The sequence below is a fragment of the Lithobates pipiens genome, unplaced genomic scaffold (assembly GCF_037356315.1).
Source record: "Lithobates pipiens isolate NorthernLeopardFrog02 unplaced genomic scaffold, aLitPip1_a1.2 Scaffold_8, whole genome shotgun sequence".
NCBI classification, from domain to species: Eukaryota; Metazoa; Chordata; class Amphibia; order Anura; family Ranidae; genus Lithobates; species Lithobates pipiens.
In genome coordinates, this window is record NW_027507903.1 from 560,693,247 (window position 1) to 560,717,367 (window position 24,121).

A 24,121-nucleotide genomic window follows, 5' to 3' on the forward strand; every position below is an offset into this window, starting at 1 on the left:
ACCACTTCAACACATGTTAGGCCCCAAAACAGGCTATTTGGCTGAACAGCAGAGTTCTATCCAGCAGCACCTTCCTGGCCTCAGCCCAGGAAAATTTCCTGTCCCAAATATTTATATCCTCCCCTAGCATGCACCAGTGGCCTAAAATTCCAACTGTATTGGCTGAAGGAAATATAAATATCTTTTGCCATAAATACTGCCCCCCTCTCCCCCCCCCCCCCGCCTGTCAGTGGGTAATGAGGTCGGAGTTGTGTCTGTGCATTTACAGCCCCCTCTGTGTGCTGCAATGAAGTGACCCGTACACATGCATGAGAGCGATGTCACCGCAGCCTGGACATTCAAGTGGTCAAAGATTTGGAACCCTGCAGGTAAGTCTCTCATAAAGTACAAGTATGCGGTGCATGCTAGTACCTTATGACTTGGGCTACTTTCACACAGGGGCGGGGGGACATTAGCGTCGCTTTTTCGCTGTAATAGCGGCGCTTTTTGGCCTCTACCGGTGCACTTTTTACCCCCACTAGCGGCCGAATAAAGGGTCAAAACGGCAGCAGGGCCCATTGATTCCAATGGTGGGGGCGGTGGAGGAGTGGTGTATACACCGCTCCCGCACTGCCCGAAAGATGCTGCTTGCAGGACTTTTCGTAACGACCGGCAAGCACACCGCCCCAGTGTGAAAACACTCGGCTCTCACACTGGGGCTGCAGGGGAGGCGTCTTTCAGGCGCTTTACAGGCGCTATTTTTAGCCCAAAAGCACCTGAGTGTGAAAGGGCTCTAAAAGTGTTACTAAACCTAAAACCTTTTTACCTTAGACCCCTTTCACCCTGGAGGCAGGGCCATCTTTAATATTGATCGGACCCTGGGCAAAACTTTTCTTGGGGGGGGGGGGGGGGGGGCAGCTAGACTCAATCAGTTTACTGAATCAGATCAGGTAGCTATTGCGATTGGTTGCCAGAGGTTACAATGTATCATTACCACTCACTGACTGGTTGCTAGAGGTTACACCACACATTACGGCTCACTGATTAGTTGCTAGAGGTAACAGCACATGATTTCTGCTTGTTGATTGGTTGCTGCAGATTCATATGACCTCGGGGGGCATGACATATATATCAATGCTGCCGGCCGCTGCTATTTACATATGAATGCTGGTAATTTACATGTAAACACAGGGTCTACCAGTGAGTCATCTGTACACAACAATAGGGCAGAGCTGGGCAGCATTAGTAGCAGCACTTCACACTGAGATATCGGGACACAGCACAGGACTAAAACCTCAAGGGACAAGGGAATTTAAACTGGGATAGTTGGCAAGGATTAGGCAGCTGCTTTGGGCCCCACAACAATGACAGGGCCCAGGGCAGCTACCCCTTTTGCCCTGCCTTAAAAACGGGCCTGCCTGGAGGTGTGTTTCAGGCACTAAAGGGCTAAAAATATCTTCTGATAAATGCCTCCCCTGAAGTCCCAGTGTGAAAGCCTGAGTACTTTCACACTGAGGCACTGTACTGGCGGAATATTAAAAAAAAAAAAGTCCTGCAAGCAGCATCTTTGGAGCAGTGGTGTATACACCGCTCCTAAACCACCCCTGTCCATTGAAGCGAATGGGCACCGCTGCCGAAGGGCCCACAATGCGTTTCGGCAGCGGCGCTACACAGGCGCATTTAACCCTTTCTTTGACCTTGAGCGGAGGTTAAAAGCACCCTGCTAGCAGCTGAATAGCGCTGCAACAACTACGTTAAAGCACGCTAAAACTAGTGGCGCTTTACTACTAACGCTGCCCGCGGTTCGATGTGAAAGGGGTCTTAATGCATTGCTTGCATAAGGTAAAAAAACATTTTCAGTGTTCTTGTGTGATTGGATCCTGAATTCTGTGTTCATTTGTCCAGTCTTTTTTTTTTTTTCTAAATCCACTATACTTTTTCCTTTTGATAAGTCTCGTACTTTACTTGTCACTTTTTTTGTTTTTAAACTCAGCCTAGTCATTCACTTTCCTCTGCCGTAACTTTCACCGGCTTTGTTCCACTCTTGCTCAAGCCACTGACTTGATAATTTCCTGTTTTTTCAGATGAGCATTCTGGCCCCGCTCCCTCTCGCAGACATGGCCAGTCCAGCCCTAAGCCCAGATGATTCGTCTTTGTCAGCAGCCGTCAGCATCTCCCCCTCCGACTCCGAGAACCTCAGTCCAGATGAACTGGAGCTGCTCAACAAGCTGGAGGAGCAGAACAGGTACATAGTGTGGGGTTGTGGTTGGCATATGTGGTTTCCTGTGAAGCCAGTTTTCCTTTTGTACCAATTTTTCTTTTCTTTTGTCCACAATTAATTATTACATATTATTGATGTGTTTCGAAATTGTATCCAATTTGTTTTAAGTAGTAGATAAAATATGAACATTCTAAGATTGCGAAGGGTTAAATGTACTCCCCAGGCAAAACTGAGAATGAATGTAATGCATACATAGAGCACCACCATCTACTCAGGGCACCAGATTTTATCCAGATTTCAGCGTAGTTATTCAGCCCATCCGAGTCCCTTTTTACCTGTAATCTGTTGCTCTGGGAACCCCTCTTGCTGTCATGCAGGAGAGAAATCCCCAAACACACCCACTCCTGCTTCTGTTTTCCTTTCTTATACAGAAACCTAATGTTTCAATTTGTGAGTACTAAGAAGTTTATCACAACCACCAATCAGATTCAAGCTTAGTACCTGAAGCAGAGGGAGGTGAAGCTTGGATGGAGGTTTCCTCCTTTTACATATGAAGGTCCAATATTAAATGGCTTAGAGGGTGCTATACCTGGATAAGAAGCCATATTGCGGCTTCGGAAAGCGTCAACCCCCTGTATCCACAGACCTTAAAGTTGGCAATCTGCTACATATCATTCCGTGTGATCCCCAGGCAAATGAAAATAGGCAAGCTTTTCTTTTTAACACTTCCGTGTGATACTGGTGCTCCTGGTGGTCGCCTAGTGGCACCCCCGCTGACAACGCCTCGTTTATCTGTTTAAGTTGCATGATGGAACATTTTGCATGTAAGACAAAACTATGATTGTATATACCAGGGATATGCAATTAGAGGACCTCCAGCTAGCAGAACTACAAGTCCCATGAGGCATTGCAAGACTGACAGCCACAAGCATGACACCCAGAGGCAGAGGCATGATGGGACTTGTAGTTTTGCAACAGCTGGAGGTCCGCTAATTACATATCCCTGTATAGACTCTTATCAAATACCCCGACGAAGGTGCTTGAACCAGAAACGTGTCGATACTGGAGACCACTTTGTACCGGAGAGTAACACATTTTGTATGTCATGCAACCTGTTGTGTTTCTTTTGTCTTTTTTGTAATTTGTTTTGATATGTCTTTTTAAACGAATGATCATTTTACGATTGAATGATTTTATGTACATATAATACATTTTCTAATTTATTTACGTGTGGCAGTTGCCTAAAAAGTCCCAACAAAGGGGGTTCTTTTTTTCTTATTACATCAGGGATGTGGCAACAACATGCTAATCTGACACGGTGAAATACCTTTTTTTCATAGAGTCTAGTTTGTGATCAATTAACTGGACTCAGTGAAGTGTGGGATTTCAAAATAACAAACATGCACACCTAGGTGCATTGGTCCAATGCTGCATCTGTCCCCAACCCCTTCAAAGATCTCTGATCGCTGAGTTCTCAGTCTCCAGTGAGCAGAGAACTGGTGACTGTCAGTCCTGAGCTGTGGAGGAGCAGCTGGCTCAGGCTCTTAGCAGTCAGTAGGCTGAGCCGGGTACCGGTCAGGCTTCTGGGTGGTTCCCGACATTATTGTTGGGTTCCCTGCAAAGCTTGGATTGGCTCTGTGACATCAGCCAACAGCAAACTTTAGCCCACTGTTGGCTGAAGCTGAGGCACAGGATTGTACAACTAAGAGCTCTCTTGTGACTCGCAGGAGAAGTAGGACCAAAAGATCTTTTGGCCCTACTTCACCTTTAAAGTGAACCTGTTCCCAAACTATGCACATTAAAGGGGAGCTCTAGTCCCCCTAATCTTTTCTTTAGAAGCTCCCCTGTGATTGTCAGTGTATTCACACTAATATTTGCATACTATCCTAAATATATTCATGCTAGTTATTTATAAATGAGTAATCTCTTACATGATCTCAGAAGCAGGCAGGGGCCATCTTGGTTGTGGGCATCTGAAGCCTGCTCATTTGCATATCTAGGATTAGGTGCAGCTGGCTACCCAGCATGTACCTTGCCGATCTTGTGCCTGCACAGTAATGACACTGTGCAGTGCAGTTGATTGCAGGTTGTTATATTGTATTCATTAGGCTTCCCAAATACTTCTGGGATAGATGATGCCCATGAGTCAATGGGACTTTCCTAATGAGTGGCTGGGACAGGAAGTGAAGGAAGCTATAAAAAAAAAAAGTATAAATTTAGCACTGACCCTGGGTGGGACCTTTCTTTTCCTTTTTCTTTTCCTTTTTCTTTTCCTTTTTCTTTTCCTTTTTCTTTTCCTTTTTCTTTTCCTTTTTCTTTTCCTTTTTCTTTTCTTTTTCTTTTCTTTTCTTTCTTTCTTTTTCAAAAATTGGTATGTTATGTTTGGTTGTTCTTTGCCACTGCTGACAAGCTGTTAGTACCATGTAGTAGAGTCTGACTTGTACCAGGAGACCTCTCTTTCAGCCCTGGCCCAGGAGCCTCTGGAGTGGGAACAGCAGTCACAGGAGCGCAGTGAGGTAGGAGTGCCTGTGAGTATGGTGGTGTAAGCACGGATGGATGATGAGCCACCAGATGCCGGGATGCCGGTGTCAGCTGAGGCAGATGCAGGTCAGGGACCTGGAAGCTGGCAGGTACAGACTGGAGCAGGGTAAGTCAAGCCAGGTCAAGCACAGGTAGTCAGGCAGAGTAGGCTGTAAGCTGAAGCAGAGTCAGATGAACAGGCAGAGGTCGGCAACAGGTAATCAACAAGCATGTCCTTATAACCGGGTCAAGGCAAGCCGAGGTCAGGGTTGGAGATATCGGGTAAGTCAACGGAGCTGGGTCAATACAGGTGATCAGAAGGCAGGTATAGGTTTTCAGGAATATACAAACTGCAGATCAAACAGCACTGCACTTGTGCAGCTGCTGTCCTTTTTAAAGGCCCATTGGCGCCAAGCACCGTCTAATGCACGAGCACACACATCCGGCTCGCCTCCCCCCTGCGCATACACAAACATGCGTCTGGTACATGCCCTCATGCACGCGCCGCCGTCCAGTCTGTTGTACTGGCACCTGTGTGCACGCATGCATCTTTGTCTTGCCACAGCAGGTCCCTGACACAAGCCCTTCGAAGACCAGCAGTTACAGGGGGAATGCTGATGGAAGGGGGATATGCCAGCCTCTGCACTCCTTGCCATTGTTCGTTTTGGTAAATTTGCTCATAACAAAGACAAACTGCAGCTATGAATCAACAGTTTCCTTCCAAGTTCTTGTCAGATCAGTTTTAGCAGATGATTGACCTTTTGTAAGTCCATGGCCTATGTTAGCTCTGCCAGAATGCTGCCCTGACTGTACTAACATGCCCATTCCCTATACAGGGGGTCCCCAAGTTGTGAATGGGTTAGGGACTGCCTGTTTGTTTCTAAGTCAGATTTTTTTGTAATTCGGACGCGCATGCGCAGAACAACGCTTTCTGCTGTTTTCCAATGTTGTTTTCCAATGTGCACGCCGGCGCCACCTGCCGTTCGTAAGTAGGAGTTGTTCGCAAGTCGGAGTTTCGTGACTCGGGGACCCCCTGTAGTTTGTATTTTAAGATGCTTTTACTGCCTCACACGTGTTTCAGGGATATTATATCTTTACTGTAGATGAACAGTTAAAATCTCTTCAGATGCATGTGTTGTGTTTTATTTTTATCAGGTGTTTATCCTTGCAGTGATTCAGTATGTATAACAGAAATTGTCTGCTCTACCTATATCCAACCCAGTCGAGCTTCACTAGTAGGTTGCGATAAAGGATGTACACAATAGCTTTCTACAAATTTTCTGTATTATAGGCAATTACAATATACGTTAATGTGCCCATCTGTAGTGTCACTGTGCCCATCTGCAGCTGTACCTTTCATTACTAAAACGTGTGTCTCCCACTGTGTTATGCAAGTCGTCTATTGTAACAAAGCCCCGCCTCCTCCTCGTCTCTGATAGGTGGAATACTGATACAGTTTCCCAGCATTGTATCAGTGTTCCTCTAGCATGGATGAGGAGGAGGCGGGGCTTTGTTACAATAGACGGCCAAACAGACTTGCATAACACAGCGGGAGATGCACGTTGTTTTAGTAATGAAAGGTATGGCTCACTCGAGTATAAGCCGGGGGGGGGTGTGGTGGTATTTCAACCAAAAAAGTGGACTGAAAAACTCTGCTTATACTCAAGTATATAGTGTATGCCTATTTCCAGCCAGCAGGTAGGATGCTTTTCACGTGTTTTCCAACTTCTATTTACCTACCGTAAAAATCCCCTTGCTCACAGAGCTCAATAGCTCAAGTACACAATCAAGGCAATGAGTGAGAGCAGTGACTCCTCCTGGTCCAGCACTGGCAGTCCTCTTCAGGCTCATTCCCTGTGAACCCAGCCATCTAAAATGACACCTTTCAAATGAAAGAATTAGGGGCAGGGGAGAGGGATGCAGGTGGAGGGGGTAAATTCTAGGGTTACACTTAGAAGACAGAGAAGAACAACTTTTAAGGGGAAAACTTTTGTGGGAAAAAAAATTTGCAAATAAAAAGAAATACAGCGTATACAGTTGTGACTCAAGTGATATTGTGATCGAATGTTATAAAAAAAAAAATACTCTTCCTTTTCCATCTGCAGCTCTGTAATTTTCTGTAAAATGTAATGCAATATGGTTACCTGGAGGCATTCTGTACACAGACGGTGTACAGAACGACCCCTGAAAATATAATTTCTTGCTTGCGTAATTGGCTTACTGATTTTCCCAGAAGTCTGCAGTTAGACAGCTAAGATTTTTGGCATCCCCTGCAACAAAAATTTAATTTTGAGTGAGCAGCTCCTAAAATGAAAGCACATCTAAAGCCCTGCAGATCCGGCAGCTGATTGTATACTATTAAACCACTGCTATACAGATTCACTCTGAACATGGACTCAGACAAACCAACATCTATGTCTTCAGAATACCAAAAGGTAGGAATGTGCAACAAATTTGTTAACCACTTGCCTACCGGTTCCTGTACATATACGTCGGCAGTTTAAAGATGGAAATCTTGGTAACGGCAGCAGCTGCTGCCACAACCGAGGTATCCATCTTTGGAGCCAGTGTTCCTGTTTACGTTAATGGTGGTCACTGCGGCGAATTCGCAGCGAGATCACCATTGCCAGCGGGAGAGGGGCTCCCCCCTTCCCGCCGTTCCCCGCCGCTTACCAGAGCAATCGGCAGAGGCGATCTGGACCTGTACGTGGCTGGGTATGGAGACGAGTGAGGGAAAGATGGCCCCCACCTGTCTCCATACCATAGCAGTCCTAGAACGTCACTTCCGCCCATACATCTTAAAGGCACATTTTTTTTTTTTTGTTATCATTTTTTTTCAGAAGGACTTTTTGACCCCAGATCTCATATTTAAGAGGACCTGTCATGCTTTTTTTCTATTACAAGGGACGTTTACATTCCTTGTAATAGGAATAAGTGACCTGATTTTTTATTTTTTAAAAACCGTGTAAAAATAAATGAAATTAAGGAAAAAAAAAATTTTTTCCCAACGAGCTCGTGCGCAGAAGCAAATGCATACGTGAGTAGCACCCACATATGAAAATGGTGGTCAAACCACACATGTGAGTTATCGCCACGATCGTTAGAGCGTGAGCAATAATTCTGGCCCTAGACCTTTTCTGTAACTGAAAACATGCAATCTGTAGAATTATTTAAACGTCGCCTTATGGAGCTTTTTAAGGGTAAAAGTTTGTCGCCATTCCACAAGCGAGCATAATTTTGAAGCATAACATGTTTGATATCAATTTACTCAGCATAACATCATCTTTCACAATACAAAAAAAAATTGCAGTAACTTTAGTGTTGTCTTATTTTTTATTTTTTTATTCAAAAAAGTGAATTTTTTTCCAAAAAAAGTGCACTTGTAAGACTGCTGCACAAATATGGTGTGACAAAGTGTGTTGCAATGCCCGCCATTTTATTCTCTAGGGTGTTAGAACCCCCAAACATTATACTTTTTTTTTTTTTTCTAAGTAATTTTCTAGCAAAAAACATGTTTTTTACTTGGAAACACTGAGTCTGAAAAAGAGGCTCAGTCCTTAAGTGGTTAAAATCCCTGTGATGTGCACAGATCACCAAGAGGGGATTTTTTTTTTCTCAACAAAAGTGGATTTAAAGCAGGGGTGCCCAACCAGTGGCCCGGGGACCACATGTGGCCCGTGGAGCCCTCTGATGTGACCTCTTTCTGTTGGATTGCAGATTGGCAAGCCCAGCTCATGGGTTGCAAACCCGCCATCCCAGAGCATCTGTGTTGTTAATGAATCCGCAACAGCAGGTGATACCTGAATGGGAGACTGTTATTAAAGGTCAGTAGGGCTGAAACAACGAATCGATTATGAAATTAATCGATTACTATTTTCATAATTGATTAATCGGCCAGTAACATAATGGGGTTAAAAAAACTAAAATGAGCCCTTTATAGTACAAAAAGAGCAAATAATCGCTACTGTAAATATTACTTTCACAGTTCTACAGTAAAAAAAAATTAAAAGTAGTGATTATCTGCTTTTTTTACTATAAAGGGCTAATTTTAGTCTTTTTAACCCCATTATGTTACTAAATGCCTTAGACCTGGTTCACATCTATGTGGTAATTGGTGCTTTTTGCAGAACTGCACTACAGTTCATTTACATGGTTTCCTATGGGACACGTTCACATCTGTACTTTTTTTTTTCATCCGCTGCATATTTGTAAAGTGTCAGGGACTTTTAAATGCAAAATGGTGCTTCTTTGGTTCAATATACTTCAGTGGAAAAGCTGCAGAAAAGCATGTACTGCGTTTTTTGAAGCAATTTGTGTTTTTTAATCTGCCCAAAAAAAAAATTGCAAACTGCAGTAAAATCACGTGCACAGAAAGGAAAAAACGCGCAACAAAAAACACTGCAGAAACAGATCAAAAACAAACTGCACAGGTGTGTACCGAGCCTTATGCTGGCCACACGGATCAATTTTCAGATGAGAATATTCAGACGAAAAATCTTTTGTACATTCGCTGAATGAAAGAATTTTGTTTGAAATTTTCACTTGTTTTTAACATTCTGTTTTTAAAATTAACCACTTAACAACCGCCCATTGCCGATTAACGGCATCAGGGCGGTTGTTTAACTCTAAGAGGCCGTTAATTAACGGCCTCCTAGAATTCTGCTCTCGCGCGCCCCCTGGGGCGCGCACACGAGAGCATCCGTGACCGCTGGGTCCAGTGGACCCGGCGCATCACGAATCACGGTAAACGGCCGCTCATCGCGGCCGTTTACCACGTGATCGCTCCGTCAAATGACGGAGTGATCACTTGTAAACAAGCCGGCGTCATGTTATGACGCCGGTTCCTCCCTCCCCCTCTCTGTACCGATCGGTACAGCGGAGGGGGAAGAGATCGGTGTCAGCAGCGATGTGGGCTGCATCTGCAGTGCCCACATCGCTGCTCACCGAAAATTAACCCCTCAAATCCCTGCAAATACTCTGCATTACTCTGCAATTCCCTGCAAATACTCTGCATTACTCTGCAATTCCCTGCAAATACTCTGCATTACTCTGCAATTCCCTGCAAATACTCTGCATTACTCTGCAATTCCCTGCAAATACTCTGCAATTCCCTGCAAATACTCTGCAATTCCCTGCAAATACTCTGCAATTCCCTGCAAATACTCTGCAATTCCCTGCAAATACTCTGCAATTCCCTGCAAATACTCTGCAATTCCCTGCAAATACTCTGCATTGCCCTGCAACACTCTGCATTGCCCTGCAACACTCTGCATTGCCCTGCAACACTCTGCATTGCCCTGCAACACTCTGCATTGCCCTGCAACACTCTGCAATGCCCTGCAACACTCTGCAATGCCCTGCAACACTCTGCAATGCCCTGCAACACTCTGCAATGCCCTGCAACACTCTGCAATGCCCTGCAACACTCTGCAATGCCCTGCAACACTCCGCAACGCTCTGCAATACCCTGCAACACTCTGCAACACCCGCCAATACCCTGCAACACTCTGCAATGCTCTGCAACCCCCGCCGATACCCTGCAACACTCTGCAATGCTCTGCAACCCCCGCCGATACCCTGCAACACTCTGCAATGCTCTGCAACCCCCGCCGATACCCTGCAACACTCTGCAATGCTCTGCAACACCCGCCAATACCCTGCAACACTCTGCAATGCTCTGCAACACCCGCCAATACCCTGCAATGCTCTGCAACGCAGTACTCTGCAACACCATGCTCTGAGATACCCAGCCATAGTCGGTGATACCCTGCAATACCCAGCCATAGACATCTCCCGCCGCCCTCCGCCCTCCGGTGCTTCTACCGAATCGCTAATACGATCAAAGCCAGAATCTTTTTTTTTTTTCAGGCTTCCCAGCTTAGAGGTGAGATGTGGGTCTTATTGACCCCACATCTCACTGTAAAGAGGACCTGTCATGCCATATTCCTATTACAAGGGATGTTTACATTCCTTGTAATAGGAATAAAAGTGATCAAAAAATTATTTTTGGGGAAAAAAATGTCAAACTAAAATAAATAAAGTAAAATGAACAATAAAAAAAAAATGTTTTTTTTAAAGCGCCCCTGTCCCCATGTGCTCGCATGCAGAAGCGAACGCATGCGTAAGTCCCGCCCACATATGAAAACGGTGTTCAAACCACACATGTGAGGTATCGCTGCGAACGTTAGAGCGAGAGAAATAATTCTAGCCCTAGACCTCCTCTGTAACTCAAAACATATAACCAGTAAAAAAAATGTAAATCGTCGCCTATGGGGATTTTTAAGTAGCGACGTTTGCCGCCATTCCACGAGCGTGTGCAATTTTGAAGAGTGACATATTAGGTATCTATTTACTCAGCGTAACTTCATCTTTCACATTATGCAAAAATTGGGCTAACTTTACTGTGTTTTTTTTTTTTTTAAGCACAAAACAGTTTTTTTTCCAAAAAAAAGCATTCGAAAAATTACTGCGCAAATACCGTGCGAGATAAAAAGTTGCAAAGACCACCATTGTATTCTCCAGGGTGTTTGCTAAAAAAACATATATAATGTTTTGGAGTTCTATGTAATTTTCTAGCAAATAAATGATGATTTTTACATGTAGGAGAGAAATGTCAGAATTGTCCTGGGTGCTCCAGAACGCCTGATGGCGCTCCCTGCATGTTGGGCCTCTGTATGTGGCCACGCTGTGTAAAAGTCTCACACATGTGGTATCACCATACTCGGGAGTAATAGCAGAATGTGTTTTGGGGTGTAATTTGTGGTATGCATATGCTGTGTGTGAGAAATAACCTGATAATATGACAATTTTGTGAAAAAAAAAAAAAAGTAAAAAGAATCTTGATTTTGCAAAGAATTGTGGGAAAAAATGACAACTTCAAAAAACTCATCATGCCTCTTACTAAATACCTTGGAATGTTTTCTTTCCAAAAAGGGGTCATTTGGGGGGTATTTGTACTTTTCTGGCATGTTAGGGTCTCAAGAATTGAAATAGGCCGTCAGTCCTTCAGGTGTGATCAATTTTCAGATATTGGCACCATAGCTTGTGGACGCTATAACTTTCACAAAGACCAAATAATATCCACCAATTTGTACTTATTTTTACCAAAGATATGTAGTAGTATAAATTTTGGCCAAAATTTATGAAGAAAAAATTTCTAATCTGCTAAATTTTCTAACAGAAACAAAGAAAAATTCGTTTTTTTACAGAATTTTCGGTATTTTTTCTTTTATAGCACAAAAAAAAAAAAACCCAGCGGTGATTAAATACCACCAAAAGAAAGCTCTATTTGTGTGAAAAAAAGGACAAAAATTTCATATAGGTCCAGTGTTGCATGACTGAGTAATTGTCATTCAAAATGCGAGAGCACCGAAAGCTGAAAATTGGTCTGGTTATTAAGGGTGTTTAAGTGCCCAGTGGTCAAGTGGTTAATATAATTTCTGAATGAAAACCACATACACTGTGAAAATTCCTTTGACCAAGCAGTTTTCTATTATTTCCAAATTTTCCCATCACTGTGATTTGAAAATGAACGTCAATCTGACCCACTTTTTTTTTTTTTTTTATAGGTTATTAACCGATTAATCGATTAATCAAAACAATAATCTGCCAACTAATCGATTATGGAAATAATCGTTAGTTGCAGCCCTAAAGGTCAGTTTATTACTAATATTGCAGTGTATATATGGGCATATCTGCACAGTGGTTACTGGGCTGCTTTCAAACTGATCCACAGATACAGTGCACCTTCAGGTTACCTGCACTGAGGCATAGACTTCTGTTATTACCTGCAAGTTAAGTGCGCATTCAGAAAGTGCACCACACCTGCATGATATAATAGAAGTCTATAGCAAAGTGTAGCTAACCCGCAGGAAAGACACAGGTGCACTGCGCTGCATTAGTGTAAAAGGCCCCTTTCACACAATCGGTCCAACTCAATTGAACCCTCCATTCACCTCTATGAAACTGCAGATGAGAACAGATTTGTGTCGTTTTACACCCGCCTACCTCCAATCTGATTCGCTAAAAAAAAAAAAACGAAAAAAAAAAGAAAAACGGAACAGGATCAATCCCCCTTCTGTTAGGATGGATCGGATCGGAGGACCCATAGAGGAAAGTGGGCTGTGTCCATGTCCACTCTGCATGGACCTGTCATCCGCCTGCTCTGCTCATTGTGGCCCGTGTCCGGTTACCAAGTCGTTTAAGTGGCCCTCGCTCTTCAAAAGGTTGGGCACCCCTGACTTAAAGTAAAACACCATTTCTGCTAAAGCAAAAAAATAATGGCTACATAAGCCAATCAGTATGGTTCTGAATCGCTAGTGTGAGACCAATGTCTGTCAGTGACACTTTGGTCATAGGACTAGAAGCGTACATACGGTATAAAGCTGGAGTGCAGAATAAACGCACGTTTTTTTGTTTTTGTTTGTTTTTTAGCCTACCTAAAAACAAAAAAACACAACACACTGACACTAATGCATAAAATGCTTTTTTTTTTTTTTTTTTTTTTTTTTTAATAATCCTTCCTAAAATACACTGACCCTAGTCTGGCGGTTTCCATTCCGCTCACAGATCCCCTGCTGATCAGAGTAGAGCAGGGCAGATGACAGACTCGTGTCCGCTCAGTTTATGCAGAGTGGACATGGACAGACCCCGCTACGCTGTATGGCAGGTCGGAAGTAAACTGACTCCGCTGTCCCTTGACACCCACCTGCCTTTTTTTTTTTTTTTTTTTTTTTTTTTTTTTTACCACACACTTTGCTTCTCTAGCAAGGAGAAAAAGATGAGATGCATCTTTCTCTTGATTCAAGAGGGGAAAAAACACATCACTGTGATAGAGAGTCTCCAAAATAGCCTCTGACAATTAAATTTTTTTTAGGTGATATCAAGGTTCAGGGACCACATCCTAATGGGCGAGATGGCAATAAGGATTTATAATTTCCCAGAAGCTTCCACTGGCTTTTGAAAAAAAAATTTATTCAGATTTTATATATCTGTTTGTGCTTTTGCAGATTATTCCTGACTTCATGACCAGTTAAACATCGTCACTAACAAAAAACGAGGGGAAATCTCTCTAATTGAGTCGTAGATAACAGTTAATGTGAGAGGTTCCAATCTTTTCCCATTATATCCAAAAAAACATTTTTTGGTTGTACAAACATTTTAAAAATACTTTATTTTCACAAATCTAATTAAAAGTGTCAGTAAAAGGGTAAATACGTGACACACACAGGAAGCTACATTTTGCCTTGAATACAAAGTGACTGCAACTGGAAGAGACGGCAGTCTGTGCTATTCATGCAGCTTGGTGTGCGTTTGAATGGGGACATTGTGCAGAAAATGAAAGCATCCTGGCTCAGTTATCTATACATTATTGTCCTACTGAGAATCGGGGTGACTTTTCCCAGGCACACGCTCCAGTTGAATGCTTCAGTGCCCACCATCACACAGCCCAAGACAGTGATTATCATCATTATTAAATTATCCATCCTTTAGACAGGTGTAGTTTTTTTTTTTTTTTTTTTTTTTTTTTTAAAGGAAAAAAAAAAAGGCAAAACGTTTTATTCCCCCCCCCCCCCCCCCCCCGATTTTTAATAAACTAAGGGAGGGTTATAACCCCCATCATTTTTTTTTTTTTTTTTCCTATCCCTCTAAGCAAATCCCAGAGCTAGTGCCCTCATTGGAAGATTTCCACTCTATTAGTGTTCTGATGTCAATCCAAAATTTGGCAATTTACTTATACATTTGAGAATTAACAGTAAACAGGATAAACTCCATAAGGCTGGATTCACACCTATGCATTTTTAGTGCTTTTTGCAGATTTGCATTACATTCTATTTAACATGGTTTCCTATGGAACACGTTCTGTAGTACAAATCTGCAAAATGCAAAAAGCACTAAAAATGCATAGGTGGGAATCCAGCCTAATGGGGGGACGGCAATACAAACTGCCAGGTGTTCTAGTCCCTATCCAACACTTGTTTTGCCTTTTAGTTACACTTTAAATCAGGGGTGCCCAACCTTTTGAGGAGCGAGGGCCACTTTAGCGTCTTGGTAACCGGTCACGGGCCACAATGAGCGTAGCGGGCGGATGGCAGATCTGTGTCCACTCTGCATATGTAGAGCAGACACGGATGCAGCCCGCTCTACCCTAAGGGCCCTCTGATCTGCTCAGACAGAAGGGGACAGATCCCCTTCTGTTTTTTAAGCAGATTGGGTTGCAGATAGGCGGGTGTAAGCAGACACAAGTCTGTTTACTTCTGCCGCTCTATAGAGGTGAATGGAGGGTCCGCCTGAAAAACAGACAGGCAGACCTGATCGGACAGATCGTGTGAAAGGGGCCTAAGGCTGCTTTCAAACTGATGCACAGCAGTTTACCTGCATCTCAACTGACCTTGATCTTCACTTCTTCCTCAAGATTCCTGCAGCTGGTTGCTACTGTCCCCCAGGTGGTTATAACTGGTGGCTGCTGCTGGCTGTCCTCCAGGGCTGGTACTGCTGGCGGGTACTGGTACTGCTGGCGGGTGCTGGTGGGTACTGGTGCTGCTGGCTGGTACTGCTGGCGGGTACTGGTACTGGTAGTGCTGGTGGGTACTGGTAGTGTTGGCGGCTACGGGTAGTGGCAATGCTGGTGGCTGGTACTGGTGACTGGTACTGCTGGTGAGTATTGGTACTGCTGGCGGGTACTGGTACTGGTGACTGGTACTGCTGGCTGGTACTGGCACTGCTGGTGACTGGTACTGGCACTGCTGGCAACTGGTACTGCTGGTGCTGGCGACTGGTTTTGCTGGTGGCTGGCACTGCTGGCTGCTGGTGACTGGCACTGCTGGCTGCTGGTGACTGGTACTGGCGCTGCTGCTGGTGACTGGTACTGGCGCTGCTGCTGGTGACTGGTACTGGCACTGCTGCTGGTGACTGGTACTGGCACTGCTGGCTGCTGTCTGATATCACAGGAAGCATGCGGCTGCAGTAGAGAGCAGAGTCGATGCTTCCTGTCACAGCCGGCGCTATACAGGTACATCGGCTCCGCTTCCTTTAGCGGCGGTTTCCGTTGTTCGGAGATGGCGGGTCGGGAACCCGCGATCTGGGCTTGCCGACCCACCATCTCAGAGCAAGACGGGGCGGGCCACTTCGGAGGGCGCCACAGGCCACCGGTTGGGCACCCCTGCTGTAAGGGCTCATTTACACTTGCTTTGGCTTCAACGCACATTAACGGCTAGTTTACACTTTCCTCGGATAGGCTTTGTTAAAGCTCCTGTCACTAAATAAAATGGTTAGCTTGCAGTCCTGTTTACACCTTGCTTTTCGCTTTGCTTCAAAAATTATACCCCATGTAGCTTTAGTAAGACGAGGAAAGGGGTAAGGGCATGAGGGTAGCTGCTGAGGCTAGCCACACAATTGCTCGAACCCCCAAATTTAGTAGTGGACTATCTCGCTACTGATAAATACAATTACAAATTTACAATTCTTAGCCCTTGTACACACGGTAGGACATTTCGACAACCAAATGCGTTAGATTTTGTCCGTCGGATCTTGTCCGAAACTGTTGCATACACACGGTCGGACAAAGTTGTCGAAAAATCCGATCTTTCAGAACGTGATGACGTAATTTCGTTACGATGGGACTACATTCAGGCTAGTAGCCAATAGCTTTGATGTAGGAATTTTATCTGAGCATGCGTGGCACTTTGTCCGATCAGAATTCTCTGCACATGATCGGAGTATGTCCTGTCGGAACAGTTTGTCAGAAAATATTTCCAGCAAGTTTGAAAATTTGGTCCGACGGAAACAGTCCGATGCATACCATACACAGTCAGATTATCCGACAACACGGTCCGATAGGACACATTCCGACGGATTCTCCGACCGTGTGTACAAGGGCTTAGATAAAATATTCATTTATTACATATAAAAAGGAAGAAAAAGACATACAAAAATCACATTAAAATGATTGCATAAACCATTTACATATACTCAGGTTTCCCCTGGAAATATCTGTTGGTGAAGAGTTTCCCATAGATTAACCAGACCTCAACTAGTTTCATGGTTCAAACACCGCTTTGTCAGGAGGAGTAATCTATAAAACAAGTAGTCCGATGAAACACAAGAACATGTAATGAGAATATATGACAACATCAGATAAATTAAATACAGTTCAGCAAAAACAATGTAAAGTTGCTTACCCTAGTTGAGGTCTGGTTAATCTATGGGAAACGCTTCACCAACAGGTACTTCTAGGGGAAACCTCAGAGTATTTGTAAATTGTTTATGCAATCATTTTAATGTGATTTTTGTATGTCTTTTTTTTTTCTTCCTTATTTATATGTAATGATTTTTTTTTTTTTTATCTAAGAATTGTAATTGTATTTATCGGTACCGAGATAGTCCACTACTAACTTTAGGGGTTCGAGCATTCGTGTGGATAGCCTGAGCAGCTACCCTCACGCCCTTACACCTCTCCTTGTCTTCCTATATCTTTTTGGATGGTACTTTTTTATGCCTAGGTTTAGGTGTCCCTACTTGAGGCTATACTCAACAAATTTTTGCATGTAGCTTCCATAGAAGTCTATGGCAAAGCCTCATCGACGCACAAAACAAGGTGTAAACAGCACTGTAAGCTAACCATTTTATTTAGAGACAGGAGCTTTAACTGGCGTTGAGAGAGCTTTAACAAAGCCTATTTGAAGCTAGTGTAAACTAGCCCTAACTGTTAGCCCTTGTACACACGGTCGTAGATTCCGTCGGAATGTGACCTATCGGACCGTTTTTGTTGGATATTCCGACTGTGTGTGGTCTGCATCGGACTGTTTCCGTCGGAATATCCGTCGGACCAAATTTTCCAACTTGCTGGAAATATTTTCCGACAAACTGCACTGATAGGACATACTCCAATCATGTGTAGAGTATTCCGATCGGACAAAGTGCCACGCATGCTCAGATCAAATTCCTACATCAAAGCTATTGGCTACTAGCCTGAACGTAGTCCCATCGTAACGAAATTACGTCATCACGTTCTGAAAGATCGGATTTTCCGACAACTTTGTCCGACCGTGTGTATGCAACAGTTTCGGACAAGATCCGACGGATTTGGTTGTCGGAATCTCCGACCGTGTGTACAAGCACTAAGGCTTTGGACGTGTTTTGTTAAAGCTCTCTCAACTGTCTCCTGTCTCTAAATAAAATGGTTAGCTTTCAGTGCTGTTTACACCTTGCTTCGATGGGGCTTCAAGTGAGCTTTGCCATAGACTTCTATGGAGGCTTTAAAGATGCTTCGATGCACCACTAAAGCTACATGGGGTATAATTTGTGAAGCAAAGCAAAAGCAAGGTGTAAGCAGGACTATAAACTAACCATTTTATTTAGTGGCAGGAGCTTTGACTAGCGTTCAGATAGCTTTAACAAAGCCTGTTTGAAGCAAGTGTAAACTAGCCATTAATGTGTATTGAAGCCGAAGCAAGTGTAAATGAGCCCTAAAACCGGTTTAAAGATGCCTGTAAATCCAATTTGACATTTTATGAAAAGTATGAGGAGCCATTATACCCTGCAACTTTTGTTGTGCAAATCTTGACCAACTACTGGGGTTGAGAGCTTGACTGGTAGCCTTGTTTAGTAACTATAAACTGCTAAATACCTTTTTCTCATCAACCGTATATAGCAGTCTTGTGGCTTCTATCGGTTCCTGGTAAAGCTTGTAGGAGGAGTTTTTGTACTGCACAGAGCTGTCCTATCAGGGTCCAGAACCCCTGGCTATTTGTCTGGACAGTGCCGATTGGCCCTGTGTTGATCACATACACTATCCCAAGGGAAAAAAAAAGAAAAACTCTAGCAATACACACTAAACTGAGCATGTGCAGCCTGACTCCAAAGGCTCTGTACTATCTAGACCTGTTTTGGAGTCTGGAAGGAGGACCAAAAGGCAGGATGCACAATGTGTAGGATTAACCCCTTAGGTTCCACAGTATAACAAGTATGATTTATTGCATATACAGACTGCTGCCAGTTTATTTGTTTAAAAGGATTACTCCACCAGTATATGATGTTTTAGTTCTAATTCTAGCTTGGTGAGCTGAGGTGGCACCTAGCTTCCTAAATACTTTTTTATACCCAGACATTGAGATTACCCTACAATAATAATTGGACTCAATCCACTTTTGCCTGTTCCTGAACCTTGTGGGTATTCCAACCCATCTTTGCTTGTTCCAGAATATGCTGTTAAATTCTCCACAATGCTATCCTAATTTTGTAAAAAAAAAAAAAAAAAGTATTCAGGAGATGGCAACTTCCTGTTCTGTTGGTGCAGGATTTTGTCTCCATTTGTAAACTTAGCTGAACAAAGCATGCTTCACCAGCAAAATGCCACTCAGCAGACATTTTGGCTTCTTCTTCGTGTTCAGCAGTCAGCACACACTTTATTCATTTCTCAAGATATCAAAACTCCAACATGTACAACTCTTTTCCGAGAGTCCATGTCACCAGTGAGATCTGCACCCCAGTACACGCAGCTCACTCTCTCCAGTCCCCTTGTCACCAGTGAGATCTGCACCCCAGTACACGCAGCTCACTCTCCAGTCCCCTTGTCACCAGTGAGCTCTGCACCCCAGTACACACAGCTCACTCTCCAGTCCCCTTGTCACCAGTGAGATCTGCACCCCAGTACACACAGCTCACTCTCCAGTCTCCTTGTCACCAGTGAGATCTGCACCCCAGTACACACAGCTCACTCTCCAGTCCCCTTGTCACCAGTGAGATCTGCACCCCAGTACACGCAGCTCACTCTCTCCAGTCCCCTTGTCACCAGTGAGATCTGCACCCCAGTACACGCAGCTCACTCTCTCCAGTCCCCTTGTCACCAGTGAGATCTGCACCCCAGTACACGCAGCTCACTCTCTCCAGTCCCCTTGTCACCAGTGAGATCTGCACCCCAGTACACGCAGCTCACTCTCCAGTCCCCTTGTCACCAGTGAGATCTGCACCCCAGTACATGCAGCTCACTCTCTCCAGTCCCCTTGTCACCAGTGAGATCTGCACCCCAGTACACGCAGCTCACTCTCTCCAGTCCCCTTGTCACCAGTGAGATCTGCACCCCAGTACACGCAGCTCACTCACTCCAGTCCCCTTGTCACCAGTGAGATCTGCACCCCAGTACACGCAGCTCACTCTCCAGTCCCCTTGTCACCAGTGAGCTCTGCACCCCAGTACACACAGCTCACTCCCCAGTCCCCTTGTCACCAGTGAGATCTGCACCCCAGTACACGCAGCTCACTCTCTCCAGTCCCCTTGTCACCAGTGAGATCTGCACCCCAGTACACGCAGCTCACTCTCTCCAGTCCCCTTGTCACCAGTGAGATCTGCACCCCAGTACACGCAGCTCACTCTCCAGTCCCCTTGTCATCAGTGAGATCTGCACCCCAGTACACGCAGCTCACTCTCTCCAGTCCCCTTGTCACCAGTGAGATCTGCACCCCAGTACACACGGCTCACTCTCCAGTCCCCTTGTCACCAGTGAGATCTGCACCCCAGTACACACAGCTCACTCACTCCAGTCCCCTTGTCACCAGTGAGATCTGCACCCCAGTACACGCAGCTCACTCTCTCCAGTCCCCTTGTCACCAGTGAGATCTGCACCCCAGTACACGCAGCTCACTCTCTCCAGTCCCCTTGTCACCAGTGAGATCTGCACCCCAGTACACGCAGCTCACTCTCTCCAGTCCCCTTGTCACCAGTGAGATCTGCACCCCAGTACACGCAGCTCACTCTCCAGTCCCCTTGTCACCAGTGAGATCTGCACCCCAGTACACGCAGCTCACTCTCTCCAGTCCCCTTGTCACCAGTGAGATCTGCACCCCAGTACACACAGCTCACTCTCTCCAGTCCCCTTGTCACCAGTGAGATCTGCACCCCAGTACACGCAGCTCACTCTCTCCAGTCCCCTTGTCACCAGTGAGATCTGCACCCCAGTACACGCAGCTCACTCTCCAGTCCCCTTGTCACCAGTGAGATCTGCACCCCAGTACACGCAGATCACTCTCTCCAGTCCCCTTGTCACCAGTGAGATCTGCACCCCAGTACACACAGCTCACTCTCCAGTCCCCTTGTCACCAGTGAGATCTGCACCCCAGTACACGCAGCTCACTCTCTCCAGTCCCCTTGTCACCAGTGAGATCTGCACCCCAGTACACGCAGCTCACTCTCCAGTCCCCTTGTCACCAGTGAGATCTGCACCCCAGTACACGCAGCTCACTCTCCAGTCCCCTTGTCACCAGTGAGATCTGCACCCCAGTACACGCAGCTCACTCACTCCAGTCCCCTTGTCACCAGTGAGATCTGCACCCCAGTACACGCAGCTCACTCACTCCAGTCCCCTTGTCACCAGTGAGATCTGCACCCCAGTACACACAGCTCACTCTCCAGTCCCCTTGTCACCAGTGAGCTCTGCACCCCAGTACACACAGCTCACTCTCCAGTCCCCTTGTCACCAGTGAGATCTGCACCCCAGTACACGCAGCTCACTCTCTCCAGTCCCCTTGTCACCAGTGAGATCTGCACCCCAGTACACGCTGCACACTTCATTCAATCTCTGCATTCCAGCACGCCTCTCAGTATCAATGACACCATAGTATATATAGCTAATTTCCCAGCATGCATGTCACCAGCAAGATCTATACCTCATTATACACCGCTCACATCCCCGATATTCATGTGACCAACAAAATTGGTAAATAGAAGTCACTTATGTCATCAAAAAGATCTACACAAATGCACGCAGCTCACTACCCAGTATCCATGTCGCCAGTGGGATAACGCCCCAGTCCATACTACTAGCGATAGCTACCCTCCAGCCCTCACAGCTCACTCTCCAGTCCATACTACTAGCGCTATCTAGCACTCATAGCTCACTCCTCAGTCCATACTACTAGCAATATCTACCCTCCAGCACTCACAGCTCACATCCCAGTCCATACTACTAGCGCTATCTACCCTCCAGCACTCACAGCTCACTCCCCAGTCCATACTACTAGCGCTATCTACCCTCCAGCACTCACAGCTCACTCCCCAGTCCATACTACTAGCAATATCTACCCTCCAGCCCTCACAGCTCACTCCCCAGTCCATACTACTAGCGCTATCTACCCTCCAGCCCTCACAGCTCACTCTCCAGTCCATACTACTAGCGCTATCTACCCTCCAGCCCTCACAGCTCACTCCCCAGTCCATACTACTAGCGATATCTACCCTCCAGCCCTCACAGCTCACTCCCCAGTCCATACTAATAGCGATATCTGCCCTCCAGCACCCACTGCCCACTCCCCAGTCTGTACTGCTAGATCCCAGTGAGATCCAGCTACAGAGTTTGGATCTGGATCTTTTGACAGTGCCTTGCCACTCATAGTTGATTGCTTCAGTTGCACTACCAGGGACACAAATACTCCAGGAAAGCTCTTTTCATGCTGAGGTAATCAAAATGACCACAGCTGATCACAGTTGACAGTCAAATGGCTTTGTGTGCCATTGAGAGGGTGACTAGCTACACCACAATTTTTTAGAAGAGGAGTGATCCTTTTTCCAACTCAGTGATTCTCTTTGTGAAGTTTTTTTTTTATGTATTTTTGGTGTTCTAACATCCAAGTGAAAAAAGATATAAGGTGCACTGGGTAAATACAAATGGATGCAACAAAAACTGCACCTGTCTTCATTTCAGGCTGCAAAGCAACAAAATGTGTGTTTTTTTTTTTTTTTTTTTTAAAGGGGGGGGGGGGAGTAATTATTTTCTATACCAACTGTATAAGCATTAAAATAACTATTTTATACTTTCAAATTGTAAGTATCACAGTACAGGTTACTTGCTGAAATTGAGATTGGTACATATTGGTTACTTAGGCAGCCCATAGATGTACATTTATTTATTTATTTTGTCCCTACTGAACTGTCTGAATTAGGATCCATGTATGGCCAACTTTACTCCAAATGCCTTTCATACCTTCTCTAAATAAATAAGTTGTTTGGATTGTATGAAAACTGTTATTTCCAGCCCTCTAAAATGACATGTCCCTTCTATTTCTGAAGCATGTGATGTGTAACTTTCTCCCTGTATGCTACTGGCACCTCCGATCATATTCTGTCTTTTATGGCAGGGTTGAAATTGATTTGTACAGTAAATGTGAGTAATCCTCAGGTACTGGCATTTTGTTCCATGTCGGAGGCAGCATGGCGCCTGTAGGGGTGTTCCCAGATCACCAGAAAAGAGACAAAAGCGTGAGGTATAGGATGGCACCATGCAGGTACATTGGGATGAAAAATTGAAGAACTTGTTCCTTATTTGCATCTCAAGAACTTGTTATCTGTTATCAGTTGGTCTGGAGTCTACCCTTTTTCAGCCTACCATCCGTGAACGGTGTTTCTGGTTGCTATGGGTCGGTGCACTTTGCCTTTCATCATTGTTTGAGCTACCTTATTGCTTCACCCCTTCTTGTCTTCAGCATGAAGCAGAAGTCCAGGAAGAATATTTTCACTGTACACTATTTTAAAAGACCCATTCAATCAACGGTCACATCTTTCCTTGTATGAAACGCAACATTTAGGAGGGGAAGAGCCCTTCATGATAACAATAGGTGTGCAGACCCAGGAAAGTTTCGCAAAGATTTCAACTAGGGCCCTGGAGTTACAGAATAGACTTGTTGGGTGGTTTAAATCTCCAACCTTCCCTTTTCCCTGACTTTTTTTATTTTTTATTTGCTTACATGCATGTTTTGAGTCTTGAAGTCAGGCATAGCTAGGCAACTAGAATTTTTAAAAGCAGGCCAACAGCTGCAGCCTACATAATTACCCCATGCCTGATTCTTGGACTCTAGGCTCTACCCCCCTCCAGGTCGTACTTTTCCAAGTTTTAGTGTCCTCACATTGGCCCAGGTTCCCAGTACTACTGCAAAGTATGTACTGCCCACTGCTGGAGGGAAGAAGAGCAAATAGAGGGCCCTACTCATCATGTGATCAAAAGAGTAGATGTCCAGGGAAAAAATAAAATGTAAATGGGATGAAGGTTGCGTTTGTGCGTGGAGTAGCTAATGGGGTGTGGGATGCTCTGGGGACGGAGTAAAAGACAGTTGGGATTAAATAAAGCATCAAAGTGCAAAATCTGTAATGCATATTCATTACAGTCTAACTGTATGTCGGTGTGCACATTGGATTTCACCAAGGAATGCTTTTGCCTTCATCAGCTGGGAATGTCTATGTATGCAAGCCAAGATCTCTTCTAAGTAATACGGAACAAGTCAAAATCTTGGCCGCAGTAGTTAACTGTCAATTACTTTTCCAGATATAATAAACGGACCATTTTAGTTGTTTTATACTTAGGCAATATTACCAAGTGTAGATAATTTGTGTAGATAAATTTGTATTTCTAAGGCT

The 24,121-nt window shown here is 44.8% G+C and overlaps 1 protein-coding gene across 2 annotated transcripts in view; it reads left to right on the plus strand.

Moving 5' to 3' along the window:
* Positions 1-24,121, plus strand: part of EVI5L (ecotropic viral integration site 5 like) — a 123,626-nt gene that overhangs the window by 18,781 nt on the left and 80,724 nt on the right. For both annotated transcript variants that reach the window (XM_077470051.1, XM_077470052.1), the window contains exon 2: positions 2,064-2,224. In XM_077470051.1, the coding sequence (XP_077326177.1) occupies positions 2,064-2,224 (161 nt within the window). The remainder of the gene's footprint in view (positions 1-2,063; positions 2,225-24,121) is intronic.